Source organism: Macaca thibetana, chromosome 1 (genome assembly GCF_024542745.1).
Source record: "Macaca thibetana thibetana isolate TM-01 chromosome 1, ASM2454274v1, whole genome shotgun sequence".
NCBI lineage: Eukaryota > Metazoa > Chordata > Mammalia > Primates > Cercopithecidae > Macaca > Macaca thibetana.
This window is the reverse complement of record NC_065578.1, coordinates 211,716,808-211,739,042: the sequence shown is the minus strand read 5'-3', so window position 1 is coordinate 211,739,042 and position 22,235 is coordinate 211,716,808. Positions and strand designations below refer to the sequence as shown.

General features: G+C 37.9%; 1 protein-coding gene across 1 annotated transcript in view; it reads right to left on the bottom strand.

Annotated features, from left to right (window-relative positions):
• FMN2 (formin 2) overlaps positions 1 to 22,235 on the bottom strand; it is a 405,197-nt gene that overhangs the window by 181,189 nt on the left and 201,773 nt on the right. The window contains 1 exon segment of the mRNA XM_050770753.1: positions 10,633 to 10,694. Coding sequence (XP_050626710.1) covers positions 10,633 to 10,694 — 62 coding nt within the window.

Genomic DNA, 22,235 nt, shown 5'->3' with positions numbered 1-22,235 from the left:
TAATTTAATTGAATATAGTTTAAAATGTCCTCCACTTGGAAACTACCACTTTATTAGACATACACTATGGCTCTGCCGTTTTATTTTTAACTTTAACTTATTTGATTAACTTATTTTTCACCTGTTTGATTATGCAACATGTTTTTTACAATAGACTACAAAAACAATAGTGTTTCACTGAACCCAGTTTGAAAAACACAATACTGGGAAATGCATGCTTTCAAAAATGAATGAGTTTCTTTCTCAACAAAACCTAGATTGTGTATCTTGTATTAGAGAGAGAAATAAGCTCATTTAAATGTTAAATGAAAAGAAATGATTAAATACAGTTACACAGACTATGTTGCCAAAGATACAAAATTATCCAATGTGCCAAAATGAGGAAAATCTGACTAAATCTCAAAGGAAAATACAATCAACAGAGGCCAACCTCAAGATGACCCACGTGTTCATATTGTCAGACAATGTCTTTAGAAAAGCTGCTATTATAACTATGCTCCATGATATGAACAAAAATACATTAAGAATGAAGGAAAAATCAGAAATCCCAGAAAGGATTCTGGGAAGATAGCAGAGTAGAAAGTATCAGGGATCTATTTCCCCATCTAGACAATTGTACTAGCAGAATCTGTTGGAAACTTTGGGGTCTACTGTTGGGCTTACAACTTCCAAAGAAAGGCATGGAGCTTACATTACAGTTAATTTTGGTCAATGTCAGCTCTTAGCAGATTAGCAGCTACCTATCCCCCACTCCCAGCCCTGTGGCAGGCAGCTGTGCGTGTGCTTCTGGAGCAACCTGCACGCAGCCTGCAGGAGCCAAAGTGAGCCAACCTCCCAATCCCCTCACCTTCCAAATATAAAGGATCTGTGCTCTGATCCCTGATTACTGCTTCTGATCACACAGGTGCAAACAAAGAAGCAGGAGGCCATTGTTGAGCCTCTGTCCCCGCACTGTAGTTGCCCCTCCTTATCTGGTTGAAGTGAGAGCTGGGGGGATTAAACGGCCAGAGCCCTCTTTTTTCCATGATTCCTTTTAATCTTTCCCACCTTTTGGGAGCCAGACATTAAAGATGAGGACATTTAAAAGCAACTGCATAGATCGGGAAAATTAGAAAGTGACCACGTGTGCCCAGGGAAAGGTGCAGGCTGAAAAATGCCCTGAGAAAACCTTAAGTTTACACTTCAGGCTTATCCTTGGCACAAAGATAAACTACAAAAATCCAAAAACAATAAATAAAAACAATAAAAAAAAACCTCAGCAAACCCTTGAGAAGAGGGAGAATGTGATTTCCGGAATTACATTGTTAAATTCAAATGTCCACTTTTCAAAATAAAAAAGAAAGAAAATCACAAGACATACAAAGAAACAAAAGTTTGCACCATTCAAAGGATAAAGATAAATCAATACAAATTATCCCTGAAAAAGACCTGATGGCAGAGTCAAGACGAAGGATTTGTAAATTTTGTTTTAAATATGCTCAAAGAACTAAAGAAAGAAAGCCAAGAAAACAATGTACAGACAAAATGGCAATATTAATAAAGAGATAGAAAACCTGAAAAGAAATCAAAAAGAAGCTGAAAAATACAATAACTGAAAAGAACTGAAAAATACAATAACATTAAAAAATGCACTAAAATAATTTAAAGACAGATGTAAGGAGGCAAAAGAATGAATCTATGAACTTGAAGATGGATCAGAAAGTATCAAGTCTAGAGAACAGAAAAAGAAAAATGGAAGAAAAGTGAAGAGAGCCTCAGGAAGCCGTGAAACACCATCAAGCAGACCAAATATGCATTATGGAAGTCCAAGAAGAAAAAGAGAGAAAGGAACAGAGAGGATATTTTTTAAAAATAATGGCTGAAAGCTTGTCCAATTTGATGAAAGATGTGAACGTTAACATCCAAGAAGCTTAATGAACTCAAAATGATGTTACTCCAAAGAGACCTACATCAAGACACATTACAATCAAACTTTTGAAAGACAAAGTCAAAGAGAGAATACTGACATCAGCAAGAAAGAAGCAACTGGTCACACACAAGAAATGCTCAATAAGAATCTCTGCAGATTTCTTGTCACAAATTTGGGAGGCCAGAAGGCAGTGGTCTGATATATTCAAAGTGCTGAAACAAAATAAAACGCCAATCAATAATTCTATATTCAGTAAAACTATCCTTTGACTATGAGGGAAAAATTAGAACATTCCAGATATAGTAAAGCTGGAAAAATTTATTATCACTAGATCTGCACAGCAAGAAATGCTCAAGAGAGTCCTGCAGGATGAAATGATAGGACATTAGACCATAACTCAAAGTTGTATGAAGAAATAAAGACCTGAGCACATCAGCCACTTTAACTCTTAGAATCAGCCTCTCTCACTTGACAAAGACAAAGCAAATTCTCTTTGTGATCAAGAAAAACCAAGGTCCCCAAAGATCATCTGAGGCAGGAGAGCGCAGCCTCAGGGTACAAAAAGCTCAGTTACTTTCCGGGAATGGGAAGGGAAGTATGCTTCTTTTTACTTAATTTTCTGATTTTTTTTTTTTTTAGCCATAGAGAGAATAACAAAAACAAATATCTTGCTCTATATAGAAACTGTCTTTCTATATCATTGTTGTATAATGGTAATATAACCCTATTTTAATTCTCATTATATTTATATCCATATAGACCATAAAAATGTATGGGAAAAGTGTCAGCTAACATTTTTATGTGAAACAAATTAAACTTTAGTAGCTTGAAACTCTAATTACTAATATTCATAATTCTTTTGGCCTAGGTTGATTTGTCTAATAGTTACACTTAGATATCAGGCAAATCTGACTAGACCCACGTGTTGGACCCATTAATGTGTCTGATGGTTGGAAAACTGGTTTTGAAAGAGTTTCCCTAGAATGTATGACTAAGGGTGGAATTTCTGGACTAATTATATTAGACATTGCAAATTGCTTTCCATTGAGATTATACCAAATTGTATTAATATAATAGTTACTATTTTTTCAAATGCTTATCAACATTTGATGCTGTCAAACTTTTTCATTAGAGATGAAAAAGTGTCTTACCGATGTCTTATTTCCATTTTCTTGCTTACTATTGAGAATACACACTTTTTCTTGTATTTATTGGGCATACAAGTTTACTTTTTTTGAGTTGCCTTGTTATATCTTTTGTTCATTTTTCTTTGGACTTGTCTCTTGATAAGTGTAAGAATTTTTCCATAGTCTGGGTCCTGTTTTTCTGAGGGCCCAGGTATTGGAACTTTCTTTTTCTAGCTTCTGGTTTATCTTTTAAATGTGTGTACGTGCCTTTTTAAAAAACTGAACATAATTATTCAATTTGTAATAAAAATTATCAGTGTTAACAAAGATAAAGAATCTCAAAAAAGAACTATTAATGAAAATTCTAGAAGTGAAAATTATGACATTAGAAATAAAATGTTTTCATTTGAGAGGTTGAATAAAAGAATAAAGATGGCAAAAGAAAGAATCAGTGAAAGTACACAATATGACAAACAGAAAGAAAAAAATGATGGAAAATCTATTGAACAAAATCTCAGGGACTTGAGAAAAAGTACTCAAGATGTAACATGTATGTCATTAGTAAACCAGAGAGGAGAGAAACCGGGAGAATAGAGTACAAAAGAATATTTTCAGGTTGAAGGACGAAAGATGGAAAAACTCTCAAATGTGGTGAAAAATCATAATTATAATCAGTGAGTCCATCAAACTCAATCAGAATACAAGAAAGCCATGCCTACTTATATTATAATAAAACTGATTAAAACCCAATAGAAAGAAAACCCTAAAGGCAGTGGAGGGGGAAAAATGACAATTTATATATTAATACAAAGTAACAATGATGGCAGACCTATTATCAGAGACAAGGTAGATCAGAGGTAATTGGGATATCTTTATTATGCTGAAAGAAAAAAACTGTCAATCCAGACTTCTATATCCAATTTTAAAATGTTCTTCAAAAAAATGAAGGTGAGATAAAAAAATTCTAAGATGAAAGAAAATTAAGAAAATTCATCACTGAAAAGATGTGTTTTCAAAATATATTACAGATACTTCCTTAGGCTGAAGAAAAAAGATATAAAATGATACTGGAGGGAAACTTGGTCTTAACAAAGGAAGAGCCTCAGAAATGGGGGAAATGTAGCTAAATGTAAAAAAAATCTATATTTAAATGTTTAATTATTTAAAATATCACATACAGATGCTACTCACATCACAACAAAATCATTAAATGGAGCAGGAGAGGCAGCAAAAAGCCATATATGGAGTGAAGGTTTCTATATTTTACATGAAAATTCCATCTAAGTAGAGTATAAAAGGTTAGGAATATACATTGTGATTCTTAGAACAACTGAAAATACATAACACAAAGAGATGCAGCTAAAAAAAAGCAATAGAAATAAAATTAAAAACAAAGCAAAAAATCCCATGTAAATAATAAGGTAGAAAAGAAGAATTAGAGGGACAAAAAAATGACAGACCTAAATCCAACTATAACAATAATTACAATAAATGTTGACAATCTAAATGCTCCAAGAAAGTAAAGATTATTACAATGAATAAAAAACACAGACCCAAAAGCATGCTGTCTATGAGAGATGCAATTCAAACACAAAGACACAGGAAAGTTGAAAGCACACAGATAGAACTAGAAAAAAAAACATGCAAACAGTAAGTATCAAAAGAATAGAATAGCTATTTAAATATCAGTTAAAACAAACTTCAAGACAAAGAGTATTACCAAAGTGAAGAAGAATAATTCATACTGATAAAAAGCAACATCCAAGAGAAAAAAAATTCCAAATATGCATGTGCCTAATATACTACCTAGCACTGATCTTAGCAAACTGCATGAGAGTTAGCTTTCTGGAAATATTTTTCAATGAAAGAAATAATGAGTAAAAGGAGGTAAGTTATATATGTCTCTTTCTTTTGTTTTCATTTCAGTTTGATGGGCATCTGAGCATGCTATAAGAAAGGAGGGATGGGAGAAAGAAACTAGTACAAAGTGAGAAGAGCTCTTTGACTGGAACATCAGAGGAGGGTACAGAGATTGTCACAGAATTTTTTAGATAAAGAGAAAATGGTAGTGACAAATGAGGAAACAATGGTAAACACAAATCAGATGGCTTAATGTTCCTATATTTGTGAGTTGGGAATCCAGGAGAACGCATTCTACCGTCCTGAGCTCCCATTTCAAACGGCTCATTCATTCAACAGTCATTGAATGGGATGAAATAGCACAGAAAGCATACAAAACTTCTATTATAGTTACACTTGGTTCCTAGACTTCCCTTACCTGATACAGTATGAATGAAAAGAGGTAGTCTGAATCCCCGTCCCCTTAGTAATAGCAACCATGTTGGTTTCATGCAGTTGAAACTACAACTTCTGGTATACCCTTGTGTGATTTGGGGTGATAGAGGAGGGACAGAACATGTAAACACATACTCACGTCATGTGGAAATGAAATCGTGGCCTGTTTTAATTGAGCTATTACATCGCTATAAAGTATGGGGAGAGTCTGCAGGAAGGAGGCAGGCCTCCAGCCAAGGTACGCCACAGATGTGCCCTCATACAGCACGCTGCCTTATTCCCATTAGTCATGCATAAACATGCAGTCTGTTAGCAACTGAAAACATGGAAAAACTTGTTCTGCTTTGTGCACCAAAAAATAAACTACAACTAGTTCTGTAATCTTAGGTCCATCTTGGGTTCATCACGGTATGCATTATGTAGCATAAACTGAGAAAAGGAAGCTCAAGTTTCTTTTCAGTCCAGCGGACACTCAAAAGATTCAAAGTAATATGGGAAATGGAAAGAGCATCCTTAGCAATTCAAGGGGCTCCTGGGGCAATCATGTCTGAAATTACATCAACAAGAAGGAAACAAATCTACTCAGTTTGCCCTAAAATAGAATGTCACTGTTTGAATTTAAACCATTGTTGGAAAAATTACACATAACCTGATCAGATTCTTGCTGGGATAGCAATGGTTAGCTCTATCCATGGTAAACGTATCACTTCTGAGTCTCTGCAGAAATATTTCTGAAACTACCTTATTTTTAAGAAAGCCAGGTTTCCTTTTATACTGATGTTTTAAAAAAGCAGAGCATTTGAACTGTAAATAATAACATTAAACATTTTCATTTCTTTCAATTATAAAATAATACCAAGAGGAAAACATCGCTATTCTCAGGTCATTGTTTAATTAAGTAGTAATTATTATGAATATTTTATACAAACCATTATGTTCAATATGGAATATAAAAATTCAGGTCATGTGCGGTGGCTCACCCCTGTCATCTCAGCACTCAGTAAGGTCGCGGCGGCTGGATCACCTGAGGTCAGGAGTTCGAGACCAGCCGAGCCAACATGGCGAAACCCAGTCTCTCTTAAAAATACAAAAATTAGCCAGGTGTGGTGGTGGGTGCCTGTAATCCCAGCTATTCTGGAAGCTGGGGTAGGAGAACTTGAACCTGGGCGGCAGAGGTTGCAGTGAGCCAAGATCGTGCCACTGCACTCCAACTTGGGTGACAGAGTGAGACTCTGTCTCAAAAAAAAAAGAAAAAAAAATTCAACTAATAAGGAATTTGTAATTAAGTGAGAAGATAAGACACATGCATACATAAAGATAATATAAAGCAAAAAGTGGGAAGTTCCCAGGAAAGGAAGAAAGGAGCACTATAAGATTTCAACAATGTCTTACATAGACCGCAGCGGTCCCTAACCTTTTTGGCACCAGGGACCAGTTTTCTGGACAACAACTTTTCCACAGACCTGGGGTTGGGGGGATGGTTTGGTGATGAAATTGTTCCGCCTCAGATCATCAGGCATTAGATTCTCATAAAGAGCATGCAACCTAGATCCCGTGCATGTGCAGTTCACAGCAGGATTTGCACTCCTAGCTCCTATGATAAGCGAATGCCACCACAGATCCAACAGGAGGTGGAGCTCAGTCAGTAACCCTTGCTCACCAGTGGCTCACCTTCTGCTGTGTGGCCCAGTTCCTAACAGGCCACAGGACGGTACTGATCCTTGGCCTAGGGGTTGGGGACCCCTGATATACAGGACATTTAGGGAAGAACTGTGCCAAATACTACTTAATTCTAGGTTCTGGAGATACTGCTGTGGATAAAACAACTATTTTTGCCTTCCCAGGACTCATTTTTAAATAGATATTAATCAGGAATTTGCATATATGTATTATTGGCATACAAAGTATGTACAATGACCTGTTATTGTTCGTAACGGATTCTTCAAGTTCCTGTACTGCAGAGGGCTAGCCTGGTACTACCTAAACTAATAATTGTGAATCACCCTCTCACAAAATAATTATTCTCTTGACACGATGACATTAAAGTTTAAGAACAGCAGCAACAAAAATTTTAAAAAACCACAAGTTTAACCAGAGCCAGCTGGTATACTATACACTGACTGTTTACGCCCCACCCCCAGTTCCACAGGTTGAAACCTTACGCCCCAGGATGATGGTATTAAGGTAGGGCCTTTTGGAAGCAATTAGGTCATGAAAGCAGAGCCCTCGTGAATGAGATTAGTGCCCTTGTAAAAGAGACCTCAAGCAGCTCCCTTGTCCCTTCTACCATGTGAGGTTACAGCAAGAACGTCACAGTCTGTGAACCTGGAAGAGGGCCCTCACCGGATCCCAAATCTGCCAGTGTTGGAATTCTCAGTCTCCAAAACTGCGAGAAATAAATTTCATAAGCCACTTAGGCTATGGTATTCCATGATGGCAGCCCAAACAGACAAAGACACAGTACTTGCTCTACTTTCATGAAGTAAGGTAAGATTCTGGGTAGCTATGTAGTTTCTCCTGAGTCATAAATTTATATCTTGTGAAATTACTTTACTTTGAAAGGCTAAATACTCCCATACTAAATATTCTTTTTTTTTTTTTTTTTTTTTGAGATGGAGTCTTACCCTGTCACCAGGCTGGAGTGCAGTGATGCAATCTCGGCTCACAGCAACCTCTGCCTCCCAGATTCAAGCAATTCTCCTGCCTTAGCCTCCCGAGTAGCTGGGATTACAGGCGCCCAGGCCACCACATCTAGCTTGTGTTTGTATTTTTAGTAGAGATGGGGTGTCACCATGTTGGCCAGGCTGGTCTCGAACTCCTGACCTCGTGATCCGCCTGCCTTGGCCTCCCAAAGTGCTGGGATTACAGGTATGAGCCACCGCACCCAGCCCAAATAAAATATTACAAATCAGCATAAAATAAACATCCCTCATATAGTTGTCTTCAATTTTCTGGATACATTTCTACACATGAATACATCAAGTTTAAATAAGACATTCATTCCTAGATGCACATACATACATATAGATACACACACATACCATGAATACACCAAATGTATATATGTAATATATATGTGCAAGATAGATAGATACACACACACCAACATCTTAAATCATTATGACCTGCTGAAGAAATTACTTTCCTCTAGTATTTCCTTATTTTTTCCATATGGCCCTCCTGGTTGGAAGAGGGTTAGTATGAAAGGCTCAAGAGAAATGAAAACTCTCTGTACCTCCCAATGGTTATATTTTAAATACCAATTTCACTGGAACATAAATACACTAAATATATGATTTACTTTTTCCAGTTTTCCCTTCGCATAATGACAACTATATAATAAATCACTCAAACCTTCCCTCTCAATCTTTGTTTATGACTCAGTTTCACAGAATGCTTATGTTCACCATGCTTAATCGGTACCAATTCTACACTCAGCCCACAGATTCTGTACAATGCACCATGAGAAATGTTTTGTCTTACATCGGTCTCAATCTCACAGGTGAGACCACCATATAACATATGTTTAAAAAGAACCAAACTCAAGAGTGGATGAGCAGGTTGAACACACAGTCCTCAAGGGAGTAATCTAGGAACAGAGTCTGCATTCTGCCTACCACATGGGTCTCCCCAGAGCCACGAATTATTTGACTTGAGACAGAAAAGTCAAGGACCAACTAAGGCCATGCCCCAAAGAGCAGAGGTTTAAATACCAGGCAGATCAAAGGCAAAAATAGAAATAAAGTTAAAAAAAAAAAAAGCACTCAAAGATATTAGACCCAAAATGGGACCATACTGAGACTTTATCCTACATATAATCAAAAGCACTGAAAACAACCTGCTTTATTACGACTTGAATCAATATTATTTAATATCATGTTCTAGCTAAAGACATCTCATATCACACTTCCCAATGGCACTAAATGTATCGTGCTATGGTTATTCTCCTCCAATACCTTACTCCCTTTTGCTACCACCTTTGTAAAAAACAAAAAGTACTACATAAAAGAAAAGCTAAATGTCCTGCCACTTAGTGAAATAAACCGTAGCAGTATAGAGAAACAGAGGCAGAATGAACTAAATCCCAGCTGTACTACATCACTAGCTATGTGACCCTAAGTAAGTCATCTAACCACTCCAACTTTCCTCATGTAAAACAGGGGTGATAATAATAGCATCTGATCACCATTCATCAGAGAAATGCAAACCAAAACCACAGTGAGCTATGACTTCACATCTGTTGGCATGGCTACTAGCAGAGAGATAGCAGGTGTTGGTGAAGATGTGGAGAAAAAGGAGCCCTGGAACACTGTTGGTAGGAATGTAAATTGGTACAGCCATTAGAGAAAGCAGTGTAGGTGTTGCTGAAAATATTAAAGACAGAACTACCATATGATCCAGCAATTCTACTTCTGGGTATCCATCCAAAGGAAATGAAAAGCATGTTGAAGAGATATCTGTACTTTCATGTTCACTGCAGCACTACTCATAAGAGACAAGATATAAAACCAATCAAAGTGTCCATCAACAGATGAATGGATAAAGAAAATGTGGTACATGTACACAGTAGAATATTATTCAGCCATAAAAAAGAAAGCAATCCTGCCATTTGCAACATCATGGATGAACCTGGAGGGCATTATGCTAAGTGAAATAAGCTAGACACAGAAAGACAAATAAGGAATCTAAAAAACTTGAACTCATAGAAACAGAGAGCATAATGGTGGTTGCCCAGGGGTGGGAGGTAGGGAAAATAGGGAGATATTGGTCAAAAGGTACAAACTTTCAGTTATAAGATGAGTAACTTGTAGAGATCTTATATATAAGCATGGGTGGTGATGGATGTGTTAATCTGATTGTGGTAATCAATGTGTATATCAAATCAGCAAGAATATATTCAACACATACACCTGGAATGTATTCAATCTTTTTCAATTAAATATTTTAAAATTTTAAGTGTGTGTGAGTGAGAGTGTGTGTCTGTGTGCGTGTGTGTGTGTGTGTAGTGCACAGAACAATGCTTGGCTCAAATTAGGCCCCACATCAGTACTGATTATTATTTAAATGAAAAAAATCATGAATTACCTTATAGGCAACATGATTTTATTCACAATTTTTCAAACCACACATTTGTTTGATATGTTCCTAGAAAGTATTGCAACAAATGCCTACTTAGGCAAATTCACTACACTCAGATCAAATGTCTTTAGAGGACCTTAAAGCAAAGAGCCTATAGGTGCACATAGATGTGTACTGTGTACATATTATATACTCACACATAAAATTCCTTCTATTACTCACATTCTCATAGAGAGCTTGAAGGGTCTCCAGGTCAACCACAGAATTATCCAAGTTCACAACAGCTGTGGAAAAAAAAAAAAGAAGAATATAAATTGCCATAAGCCACCTGTGCAAAGATGTTTGACCATCTCAGGCAGCAGGCTCATGGGCCAGCAGCCAGAGGAAGTAGGGGCTTTAACTTCAATGTTTCCCCTTGCCCCCACTGCAAAGCCTGCAGCAGGAATTTCACTGGGCCAGGTGTCAAGTGTTAAAGCTTTCACTTGCTCCACAAATACTAAATCCCATGAAAATGGCCCAGGCAAAGGTCAGAGAGAAACTGTGAGGTCTGTTTTTCGAGCCCAACTGAATGAATTTGAAAAATCTGCTTCATACCAGCAAAGTAAGCAAATCACTCTGGTGAGTGCTACATCCCAGTTTTATACCAATATACGTTTAAATTTGCCAGTTTATCTAGAACATTTGACAAAGATGAAATCTAATCATTAAACGGATGGACTTAGTGTAAAAATGATGGGTGCATTTCCTGTTAGAATTCCTCAAAATATTATAATCAAAGGATGACTCTTTTATATTGGTAGTGATATTAGCACAGATCGTACCTTAAAAATCCATCCTTAAAATATATACTACCCATGGTTATACAAGGAAGAAGCAGGATAGATCATAGACAAAACAGTAGTATTTTCTTTATGCATTTGTTGCCTGGGGAAATTTGTACTGTATTTTGGAGTAGGTATGCATTATTATTTGGTTTAGGCATAGGTTAATACAAATCATTCTGCATTTTCTACATGGATATTTGGTAGAAACAAGGTGAATTTGCCTTGATAGAATTTGTGCCAAGTAGCCAGTGAAGCTCTTGGGGAGTTAAAAATTTCCGGGACAAAAATCACCAAGTGAATAATCACAAACTGGATATATTTATTTCGATAACAGAGGCATTTTACAATGTCTCTTCTCTCAAAGTTTCACATGAGACATTTTCTAGTTGACTCTGGCAAAACCCCAAGAAAGAATTTAAAAAGACAAGTGGGAAATGGAAGTATAGGATGGATGAGAAAACTAAACTAGGTAATTTAGCATTTGGATTTGGAGCTGGGAACAGAGCCCAGATTCACCAAAAAAATATTGTACCAAGCAGAATATGATACTTCTATCCTAATAATAATCCACTATCTCAATTTCCAAAAAAAAAAAATCAGATCTGAAATACATATCTAAGAGTCTCTGACAGATCTTATTCTTTAGACCATATAAGGCAAACACATCATGAACTTTAATGTTTCAAAGTAGTAAAGGCAAAGTCCAACTACCTTTGACCATATTTCAAAAATTAATTAAAAGGGATTATCTAATAATTTTGCTGTGATAATATGTAACGAAATGCATAAAACCCGAGTAAAAACAGTAAATTTATGTATGGAATTATCTTCTTCCGATTTGTGCAGAGTCTAGCTCTTCAAGAAAATCTTGCAGTGAATCCAAAGGTTTCTGATTTTGGAATTCATTAGCTAGCTAATAATCCAGTAATTCTCTACATGATAAGAAAACTATAAAGGAAATGCGAGGGGTCAACTTGGTGTCAGATTTCATCCCCAGAACAAGGCAAAGAAACACAATAAAATTGTTCATGATCAATTCAAAGCTCATAAACTACACAATTGTCCTTTGACTTTATCCGTCATTTTAAACCATACTATTATTCCCACAAGTTTTCCCCACATAAAACTTTACTTGTGAATATCATGAGGTTTCTCATCTTTCTATCTCATGCAATGTCATATACATGAGATTGAAAGAATATTAAGAAAGGTATCTCATGCAATGTCATATACATGAAATCAAAAGAACATTCTTAATAATGAATATCTTAATACATGTTATGTGCTCCTAAACAAGTTCTCAAAGGGTCCTAACTCATGAAATCTCATCCACAGAAAATCTCACTGGAAAGCAACACTGTTACTGTTTCGCCACATAATTTCCCCCTAGTTGGCATGAGAGAAGTTAACACAATTCAAATGGGAATGAGCATTTTTCAGGGCAAAATCTAATCATGCTTCTGTAGCCAAAAAGAAAGAAACATTACATACTGACAGATGAAAGGAGGCAGTGATCAAAATTCTAGATAGGAAATAAAGGTAAAAGAAGTAATTTGGGAAAGATTAAAATTATCGAAGTGCCATACTTCCTCCTCAATTTAAAAAGCACATGCTAACATTTCAGAAATCAGGACTTAGATCAAAATGTCTATGTTAGTAGATGTTTAGTAGTGCCTTCCAATGCTCCCTTCCTTAAAATCTGTGATTTGGTCAATGGTACATTTTCAATGGATGAAATTCTAAAATCAAGGAAATAAGATAAGCATTCCCAAATGTATTCAACAAATGTAAGGTGTTTCCTATACATCAGGGATTACACTAGTTTACTAGAAGGGTTAACAGTTACTTGAGTAATAATGGTTTGAAGTTGGAGCTATTTGGGTGGGAATGTGCTGAATAGCCCAGCCTTGAAAGTCTGCAGACAACTGGTAATGCACAGAGAATGCCATGATCAGAGTTCTAGATCATGCTAAGAATGACTGGATGTATTTTTTATTTTTATTTTTTTGCTTATTTACTTATGTACTTACCTATTTACTTATTTATGTATTTATTTATTTAGGTGGCAACAAGATTCAAAGAAAAAACTTCTCAGAAATTTCTTGGTTCCAAGTCCAAAATTTCAGGCTTGTTTGGGAGGAAAGAACCTGGGTATTGAAATTATATCAAGGTGATTGTTCCTCCAAAGGGAATATTATTATTATTATTATTATTATTATCATCATCATCATCATCTTTTTTTTTTTTTTTTTTTAAGATGGAGTTTGGCTCTCTCACCCAGGCTGGAGTGCAGTGGCGCGATCCCGGCTCACTACAAGCTCCACCTCCCGGGTTCCCGCCATTCTCCTGCCTCAGCCTCCCGAGTAGCTGGGACTACAGGCGACCACCACCATGCCCGGCTAGGGAATATTATTTTCACAAGATACAGTTTCCTGATGTGGAACAAACATAGAACATGGAATCAAACTAAACTAAGTTGAAATTTAAACTTTTATTTGCTGCTGCATTACTTCAAGTAAGTTACTTTTTAAAGTTTTAGTTCCTTTATGGGGCAGGGGCAAGGAAATAATGGAAAATATTAGCCAAGTTTTGGTTTGGGGTTTTCGTGGGGCTCAGAGGCAATAAGAAGTAAAAGGGTCTGACATGTAGTTGCTTCATGTTACTTCCGCATGTCAACTTTTCACATAAATTCAACTATTAGAACATCTTTCCTACTCAAGTAAGCCTTGTTATCAAGCCCAAGAAAATCTTGCTGAGAATAATGGTTTCCAGCTTCTTCCATGTCCCTGCAAAGGACACGAACTCATCCTTTTTTATGGCTGCATAGTATTCCCTGGTGTATATGTGCCACATTTTCTTAATCCAGTCTGTCACTGATGGACATTTGGGTTGGTTCTAAGTCTTCGCTATTGTGAATAGTGCCGCAATAAACATACATGTGCTTGTGTTGACTTTTTTCTATTTGTGTTTTAGCTTCCTCGTGTATCCAAAAACAAATAAACAAACAAAAAACAAACCAAAAAAACAAACAAAAAAACCATTCCAACTGTATCTACTGAGGGATGGAACCTTTATCTGAATGATAAACCATTGGAATGAAACAAGAGAGCCTGGTATAGAACTACCAGGGCTTGTTCATTATACTCTGTCTTATTTATTAGCATTTAAATGATTAAGCAGAAGACTAGATTTCAGATAAATCCAAAATTTAAAAGAATATTCAGTGATAAATGTTGAGTTCAGATTACTTTATCCTCTAATACTCAGCAAGGTGTTAATGTGATTATACTTCAGATTAGAGGTCAGATATCTCACACTCATTTCCTCCTTGCTGCTTTAAGAGTAACACCTATCCTTGTCTGGGACTCATTACAATCCCCACACCCACCCAACCCCTGCAGGTCTACAATGCAGTTTTAATCACTTTCTTAAAAATATATATAAATACTGCAGCCAACAGACACTTGAAAAAATGCTCATCATCACTAACTATCAGAGAAATGCAAATCAAAACCTCAATGAGATACCATCTCACACCAGTTAGAATGGCGATCATTACAAAGTCAGGAAACAACAGATGCTGCGGAGGATGTGGAGAAATAGGAAGTTTTATATGTTGAACTGTAAACTAGTTCAACCATTGTGGAAGACAGTGTGGTGATTCCTCAAGGATCTAGAACTAGAAATACCATTTGACCCAGCCATCCCACTACTGGGTATATACCCAAAGGATTATAAATCTTGCTACTATAAAGACACATGGACACGTATGTTTATTGCAGCACTATTCACAATAGCAAAGACTTGGAACCAACCCAAATGTCCATCAATGACAGACTGGATTAAGAAAATGTGGCATATATACACCAGGGAATATTATGCAGCCATAAAAAAGGATGAGTTCATGCCCTTTGCAGGGACATGGAAGAAGCTGGAAACCATCATTCTCAGCAAACTATCGCAAGAACAGAAAAACAAACACCTTATGTTCTCACTCATAGGTAGGAACTGAACAAAGAGAACACCTGAACACAGGAATGGGGACATCACACACCGGGGCCTGTTGTGGGGTGGGGGGAGGGGGGAGGGATAGCACTGGAAGATATACCTAATGTAAATGATGAGTTAATGGGTGCAGCACACCAACATGGCACATGTATACATATGATACATATGTAACAAACCTGCCCACTGTGCACATGTACCCTAGAACATAAAGTATAATAATAAAATATATATATATAAATAATATAAATACATTTAACCAGGAAGCATCTGTTCTGTTTGTATGTGAGTGGATTCAAGGAGAAAGGTGTTAAGAGGAGCCACTGACCCTTTTTGCACATTAAAAGATTATTCACTTACTTGTCAAATATGCTAACTTTCCAGGATTAAAACAATGGAGATATTTACCCCTTCCTTTAAACAACCTACAAACCACCACGTGTTACTAATCACTCCAGCTGGACGTAGTGGCTCACGCCTGTACGTAATCCCATCACTCTGGAAGGCCAAGGCAGGCGGATCACCTGAGGTCAGGAAAGACCAGCCTGGCCAACATGGTGAAACCCTGTCTCTACTAACAATACAAAAATTAGCCAGGCATGGTGGTGCATGCCTGTAGTCCCAGCTACTTGGGAGGCTAAGGCAGGATAATCACTTGAACATGGGAGGTGGAGGGTTGCAGTGAGCCAAGATAGTGCCTCTGTACTCCAGCCTGGGTGACAGAGCCAGACTCTGTCTCAACAAACAAACAAACAAACAGACATCACTCCAGGCCAAAATAGATAGCAATTCTTGTCTACAATTTTATCAAATGCCAATGTCTAGATAGAGAGTAGAAGAACATAGTAATCTTTCAGGCTTTCATATCAATTAGCTGTGTGTCTTTGATCAAGACACTAAACTTCTCTGAGACTTTATCAAGTGGGATAACTTTTGTTTATAGCATATGCTTATCATGTGGAGAAAATAAGTGATTATATGGTAGAAAGATAATTCAGAAAGCCTTGGATTAATAGGTGTGATTAATTTTAAGGTGTATATTACCTGTAAGCACGCTGGTTCAGAAATTAGATTAAAACTAGGTGCTAGATTAAAACTAGGTTCCGGACTAAACATTTGCGTTCAATAGTTAAAAGTTAAGATCACAATAGCTCTTCTAGTCATGAACTCTACCCGTATGAACTCGCTAAGATCCAATGTCATTGTTGTTAAACCATGCTGTTAAAAAATGAAAAATGAAATGGCCAATTTGGAAGTCAAATAGTCAATTTAACCTAAGATATTTAAAATGTCTCAAAATGTCCAAACAGAAAAAGAAATCTGTTTTCTTTCGAGTTTAAGGTTTTGATTGATGACTGCATTACATTAGAAAAATAAAAGAAAAAGCAATTCAAAACAACCAAGCATTATAGACGCAACCTAAGAAACAGTCTCACTCTTGGCCGTGCGCGGGCAGGTGTCTATCGCTGGACACTTGGTCTTTGCTATTAACGTGTTCTCCTCCGTGGCTGCCTCTGTCAGCGCCAGAAATGTGGTACATGCTTCTTATTCTAACTTACTACAAATGTTGAATTACCCACAGGCTAGAGAGCAAAGTAATCTATCTGTATGAATGTTTACATGATAAAACGAATCCTGTCTCTACACTTTCAAAGAACTGCACAGAAGGGAAAGGACATATTTTAAGAGCGTGCCTTAAAAGGAACTCATTTAAAACAAAGCACTTCAACGAAACATTATTAGACAAATTTGTTGATCTTTCACATATTTTGAGTAGCCAGATTAAGTAGTTCTCTTTATTTGTGTAATCCCCTTTTTTTTTTTAGAGAGAGACAGAGTGACAGGCTCTCACTCTGTCACTCAGGCTAGGGTGCAGTGGTATGATCATAGCTCGCTGCAGTCTCAGACTCCTGGGTTCAAGCAATCTTCTCACCTCAGCTTCTCCATGTGGTTGGGACAACAGGCACATGCTACCATGCCCAGATAATATTTCTATGTTTTAATTTTTTTGTAGAGACAAAGGTCTTGCTGTGTTGCCCAGGCTGGTCTTGAAGTCCTGGCCTCAAGTGATCCTCGCACCTCAGGCTTCCAAAGTGCTGAGATTACAGGCATGAGCCACGGTGCCCAACCTATTTGTATAATTCAATATGATAGGATTACTCTTGTTGAATGCAACGCTTTAGCTATGGAACAGTGTTAGTACCTGCCTTACACTGATATTTTTTAAAAGCAGGGATCTGTTGGATGAGACAGGACCGGAGCAGTCTCTCAGGGCTGCGCATGACGGCCCCTTCCTTCCATCAGCCATGAATACTTATCCCAGCCACTGCAGTCACCTACTTCAATCTTTCCTGTGTGATCTGCTAAACTGGTGGTAAAGATGCCTCAAACTAGAAAATCTCACAGTGTTTATTACCAAGTGTGTTACTCATTTCTGCATGGCAAGTTACACCAAAGCTTAGGGGCTTAAAGAGCACACATGGATTATCTCATACTTTCTGTGGGTCACAAATCCAGGTGCAGCTCAGCTAGGGGACTTTGCCTCAAGGTCTCCCATAAGACTGCAATCATGGTGTTGGCAGGGGCTACGGTCTCATCTGAAGGCTCTGCAGGAAGATCTGTTTCCAGCCTTACTCACAGGCTGTTGGCAGGATTCAGTTCCTCAGGCTGAGGGCCTCGGCATCTCACTACTGGTTGGCTGGAAGTCTGACTCAGTTTCTTGCCAGATGGACTTCTCCATAGGGCAACTGTCACGGTAGCTGGCTTCCCTTAGAGTGAGACAGAAAGGGCATGCAAGACAGAGCCTCCTTCTCTTCCTAGCCTTATTTTGGAAGTGACATCCCATCACCCCTGTTCTGTTCTGTTCTATTCAGTGTGAGTCATGAGTCTAGCCCACATAGAAGGGGTAGGGAATATCACAGGACCACGAGTCTCAGAAGGTGGGGAATCTCCAGGGACCATCTGAGGGGCTGCCCATCACAACACATTGCTAACCCATGGCTCTCTGTTCCTTGGACTTCAAGTTCCAACTTGTGCTGCTCTATGGGTCTCTACCTTGTGTTAATTTTATTAATGCGAATGTTTTTATTCTCTTATGAGGCTCTAGGTTGACAAAAGACATGGAGAAGCAGCATGATTCAGTGGAAAGAAAAAGTGCACTCGTCAGGAAGGCTGGCTTCTGGTTTCGGCATAACCTATCAAATCAGCTAAACCTCATCATTTCTATAAATAGAGATCATATGAGATATGATCTGCAGATATACAGAGATGTGTGAGACAATATGGACAGACCCTTCCCTCCACCATTACATGGTCACGCTTCATTCACTGTTGTATCCTTTCTATATCTAGAAGAACCCAGTACACAAAAGACTTGGAAAAACATATTCTGTGAATGTTGAAAGGCGAAAACAGGCTGAGGTTAGCAATTCCTGAAAATCAACTCTGCCTTTAATTTTACTGGACAAACTGATCATTCTTTGAGATCACTCTGATTATCCTTTCATAAATAACTAACTTCACTCTAGCTGACATCATAACTCAAAAATACAGAACACAAAGATAATAATATGTCATGTCACATTGCCATCTGATGGCACTGGAAGGCAGTGGGGCACGGTAACCATACAACTGTTTATCTGTATAACCCGGAGCATCTTGGGCTCTTCATCTGCAAAATGGACCTAATAAGAAGAGCACCTTCCCTACAAGGTTCCTGCAGGAGATTAAATAATAAAAGTAAAATGCAGTGCCATGCACAAAGCAAACACTCAGAAAATGTCAGTTGTTGTAGTTATTATTATGACCCATATCACAATCCTATAATGGAAACTTTTTTAAAATATCTCTCCAAATTAGTATCTTAGATTGAGAGGTTTCAGATGAACCAGGTTGAAAACATTCTCAGCAAAAAGAAAAATGACAGTTTCAGTTTTACTGATAGTAACAGAGGAGACTAAACAACTAACCAGAGGGAAGCCATTAACACTAATTTGGGTTAAAGTATATGGAAAGAGAAGTAGAGTCAGCTGAAGCTTAAACACAAAATGAGTACAAATCAGCCCACATTTACGGTTCATGCCCTCTTTTCACTGGCAGAGGAAGAAAGAGTATAAGGGCTTGAAGAAAGCATCTTTACCCTATTTAAAATGCAGAAGCCACAGGAAAAGCTTTGATGAAGTTAGCTTTGCAAGCTGCTGAGAAGCAAAGATCTTTGTTTGAGCAGACACCCATCTTACGTAGCAGAGATCAGAAGCATCCTCTCATTTAAAAGAGTCAGGTTTGTCATCTTACTCTAGCTACCAGGAAACTACATTTTGTAAGAGATCTCTCTTAGGAACTGCAGGGAGCATGTCATTTAGACTTTAAAATCAGGACGAAGAGGACATATAAGCAGTTAATTTTTGTCTCACTGTACATTTCAGTGAAATAGAAACTTTTACATTTTGGGGGTAAGTAATTGAAACGTATCTGACAATATCTGTTTTCACTTTGGTAAATGTCCTACAAAACATTTTGGGAATCTGGAGTTATACACACTCCCCCATCTAGAAGAGCTCACAGTATAATGAAGTAGAAAGACGCATTGACAAATAACTACACAACAATTACACCACAATAAAAGCACAAGGTAGAGTTTGTGCAAACGAGAGAAAGAACGGCCTTGTCAGATGTAAAAGATCCTCAAAGTGACAGAGTTTGAAAGTGAATGACTACGAAATAGATGGTCTAAATCTTAAAAGCATCACCTAACATTCAGATTGCTTCATTCGATTTGCACTGTGATATGTATTAGTACATATTGCTGGGAAGCATCTCTGATTAAGATGGCACAGTAAGTACATGCATTTGATTTTGTCCTCTCCTGAAGTTTCACTAAAGCTATAGTAAAAACATATTTTAAAAAGTAAACCCATAAGGACTGGAAGAAAGAAGAGGAGATGACAGCAATGAAATGTGGAAGCCAGCTGTACTTGTTTCATAGACCTTAAAATGATAAAGCCATAACTTTCATTGAGGAAAGTGAGCACCAACCCTGAAGGCGAAGGAACTGGCAGTGGGTACTTGTCCAACTGAGGGTAAAGTGAAGAATACCAGAAACAAGGAGCACTGGGTGAATGCTGCCAGTCAGTTACATGCTTATTCTGAAAAAGTCCTTCCCAACTTCACCAGGTTGATTTTCTTGAGAAATTAAATCTAAATCTCTGGACAAAGATACAGCAAGCACAACTGTAGGATAGGTTGCTTTGCTGAATACACAGGGACCATGTGGAGTCCTGCATGTTGAATACAAAAGTCTCCATACCTCCATTCAGCCCTCTTCCCCCAACTTAGGGTCCACAACACTTCCAGACAGGCCTTTACTCCCCAAGCCAGAAATGGGAAGTCTCCAGGAAATCTCTCCATCCCAGGAAAAAAGACCAAAAGATAAAGACGTTGGTGAATGCCTGACAAAAACCATACATCGAAAATGCTACACTGAACTCAAAGTCCAAGAGCCCAACATGAGGACTCAGCACTTCTCATCACCTTTTAAACTTAAGCAAGGACAGCCAAGGATCAAATCATCTATGGGAAACCTCTACAAGGGATGTTAGAAACCAGAGGGGGAAAAACAAAACAGAACAAAAAAACTGGAAAAAAAATAAAGCAGTAAAACTCCTCCAACTCCTACAAAGTGTCGTCAATACTTGTTGTCCCCACATTCTTCTCTGCCCATCACTTCCTAATCCCACTCATCAAGTCTTTGCTCTGATTACTGAGTCATCAGTGTTTTAGATCTTGTGAAATCCAAACGCACATTTCTCAACCCTTGGCAGCATGCGACAGTTATAAATTCCTTCCTTCTGATACACGTGCTAAACATTTATCCTAGCTTCCAGGATACAACGCTCTCTTCCCCTTCCTCCTTCTTGTTAGGTTCCCCATTCCTCAGTCTCCCCTGCTGGCTCTTTCTCTCCCTAACCTCTCATTTTTGGAATGTCCTAGGGCTGACTACCGCCACCCTTTCTATCTATACTCACCGCCTTGGTGGTCTCACCCACTCTCATGTTGGCCTTGAAATACTCCGGCACTTTCATCTCCAGCTTCCGACCTCCTTCCTGAATTCCTCACTTACAGAACCAACAGCCTTCTCAGCATCACCACTTGGGTGTCTAACAGGCAGCACACTACACGTATTCTTCTGTCTTACATGACGGAGCCTCCATCTGCTTGGTGTTCAGAGGAACTGTAAGTAATTCCTCTCTTCCCCTCACCTTCCACATCCAACATATCATGAATCGTGCAGGCTTCACATTCCAAACACATCCAGAATATGACTTCACCTCACCACCTCCACCCCTACCACCCCATTCTCAGACATTCCCGACTATTGCCTGCAATTCTTGCAACACCCTCCTAATTGGACAAAATGTTTCTTCAAACAAAAAACAGGGTAACAGAAAAACCCAATAGAAGATTTGGGAAATAAATGTGAGAATTTCCCAAAAGTAGATCAAAAAGGGAAAGAAGAGAAAAAGCCAAGAAATTTAGACAAATTCAGGAAGGCCGACATCCAAATAACAGGAAAGAAAAGGTTGACCAGTTCCTGAGAGTACATCCCAGTGAGTTAAGATTAACAAAAACCATAGAATCACGTACTTCCTCTGACCATATGCCTGCCAGATATAAAGCACTTGGTTCATACTCTAACCCGGCCAGAAGCTGTATCACTGGTGATCCTTATGTTCACAGAACTCCCTCATTACATTGTCAATTAGTTTTTACATTTCTAAGGACTCAGAAAAGGTCCTTAAAAATTTCAGGGACTCTGAAGCTAGAAGATAGATTACAACTTAGAAACTTTTTCTGCCTTTCTTTTATAACCCCTCATCTAATAATAGAAATATTTCCCTCTTCCTACCCAGCTAAGTTTGTGTCTGTCTTTAGGTGTTAAAAGACAAAACAATATAAAGTTGAGGAAAAGTTGTGTAGATGGACGAAGAATTCCAAGAT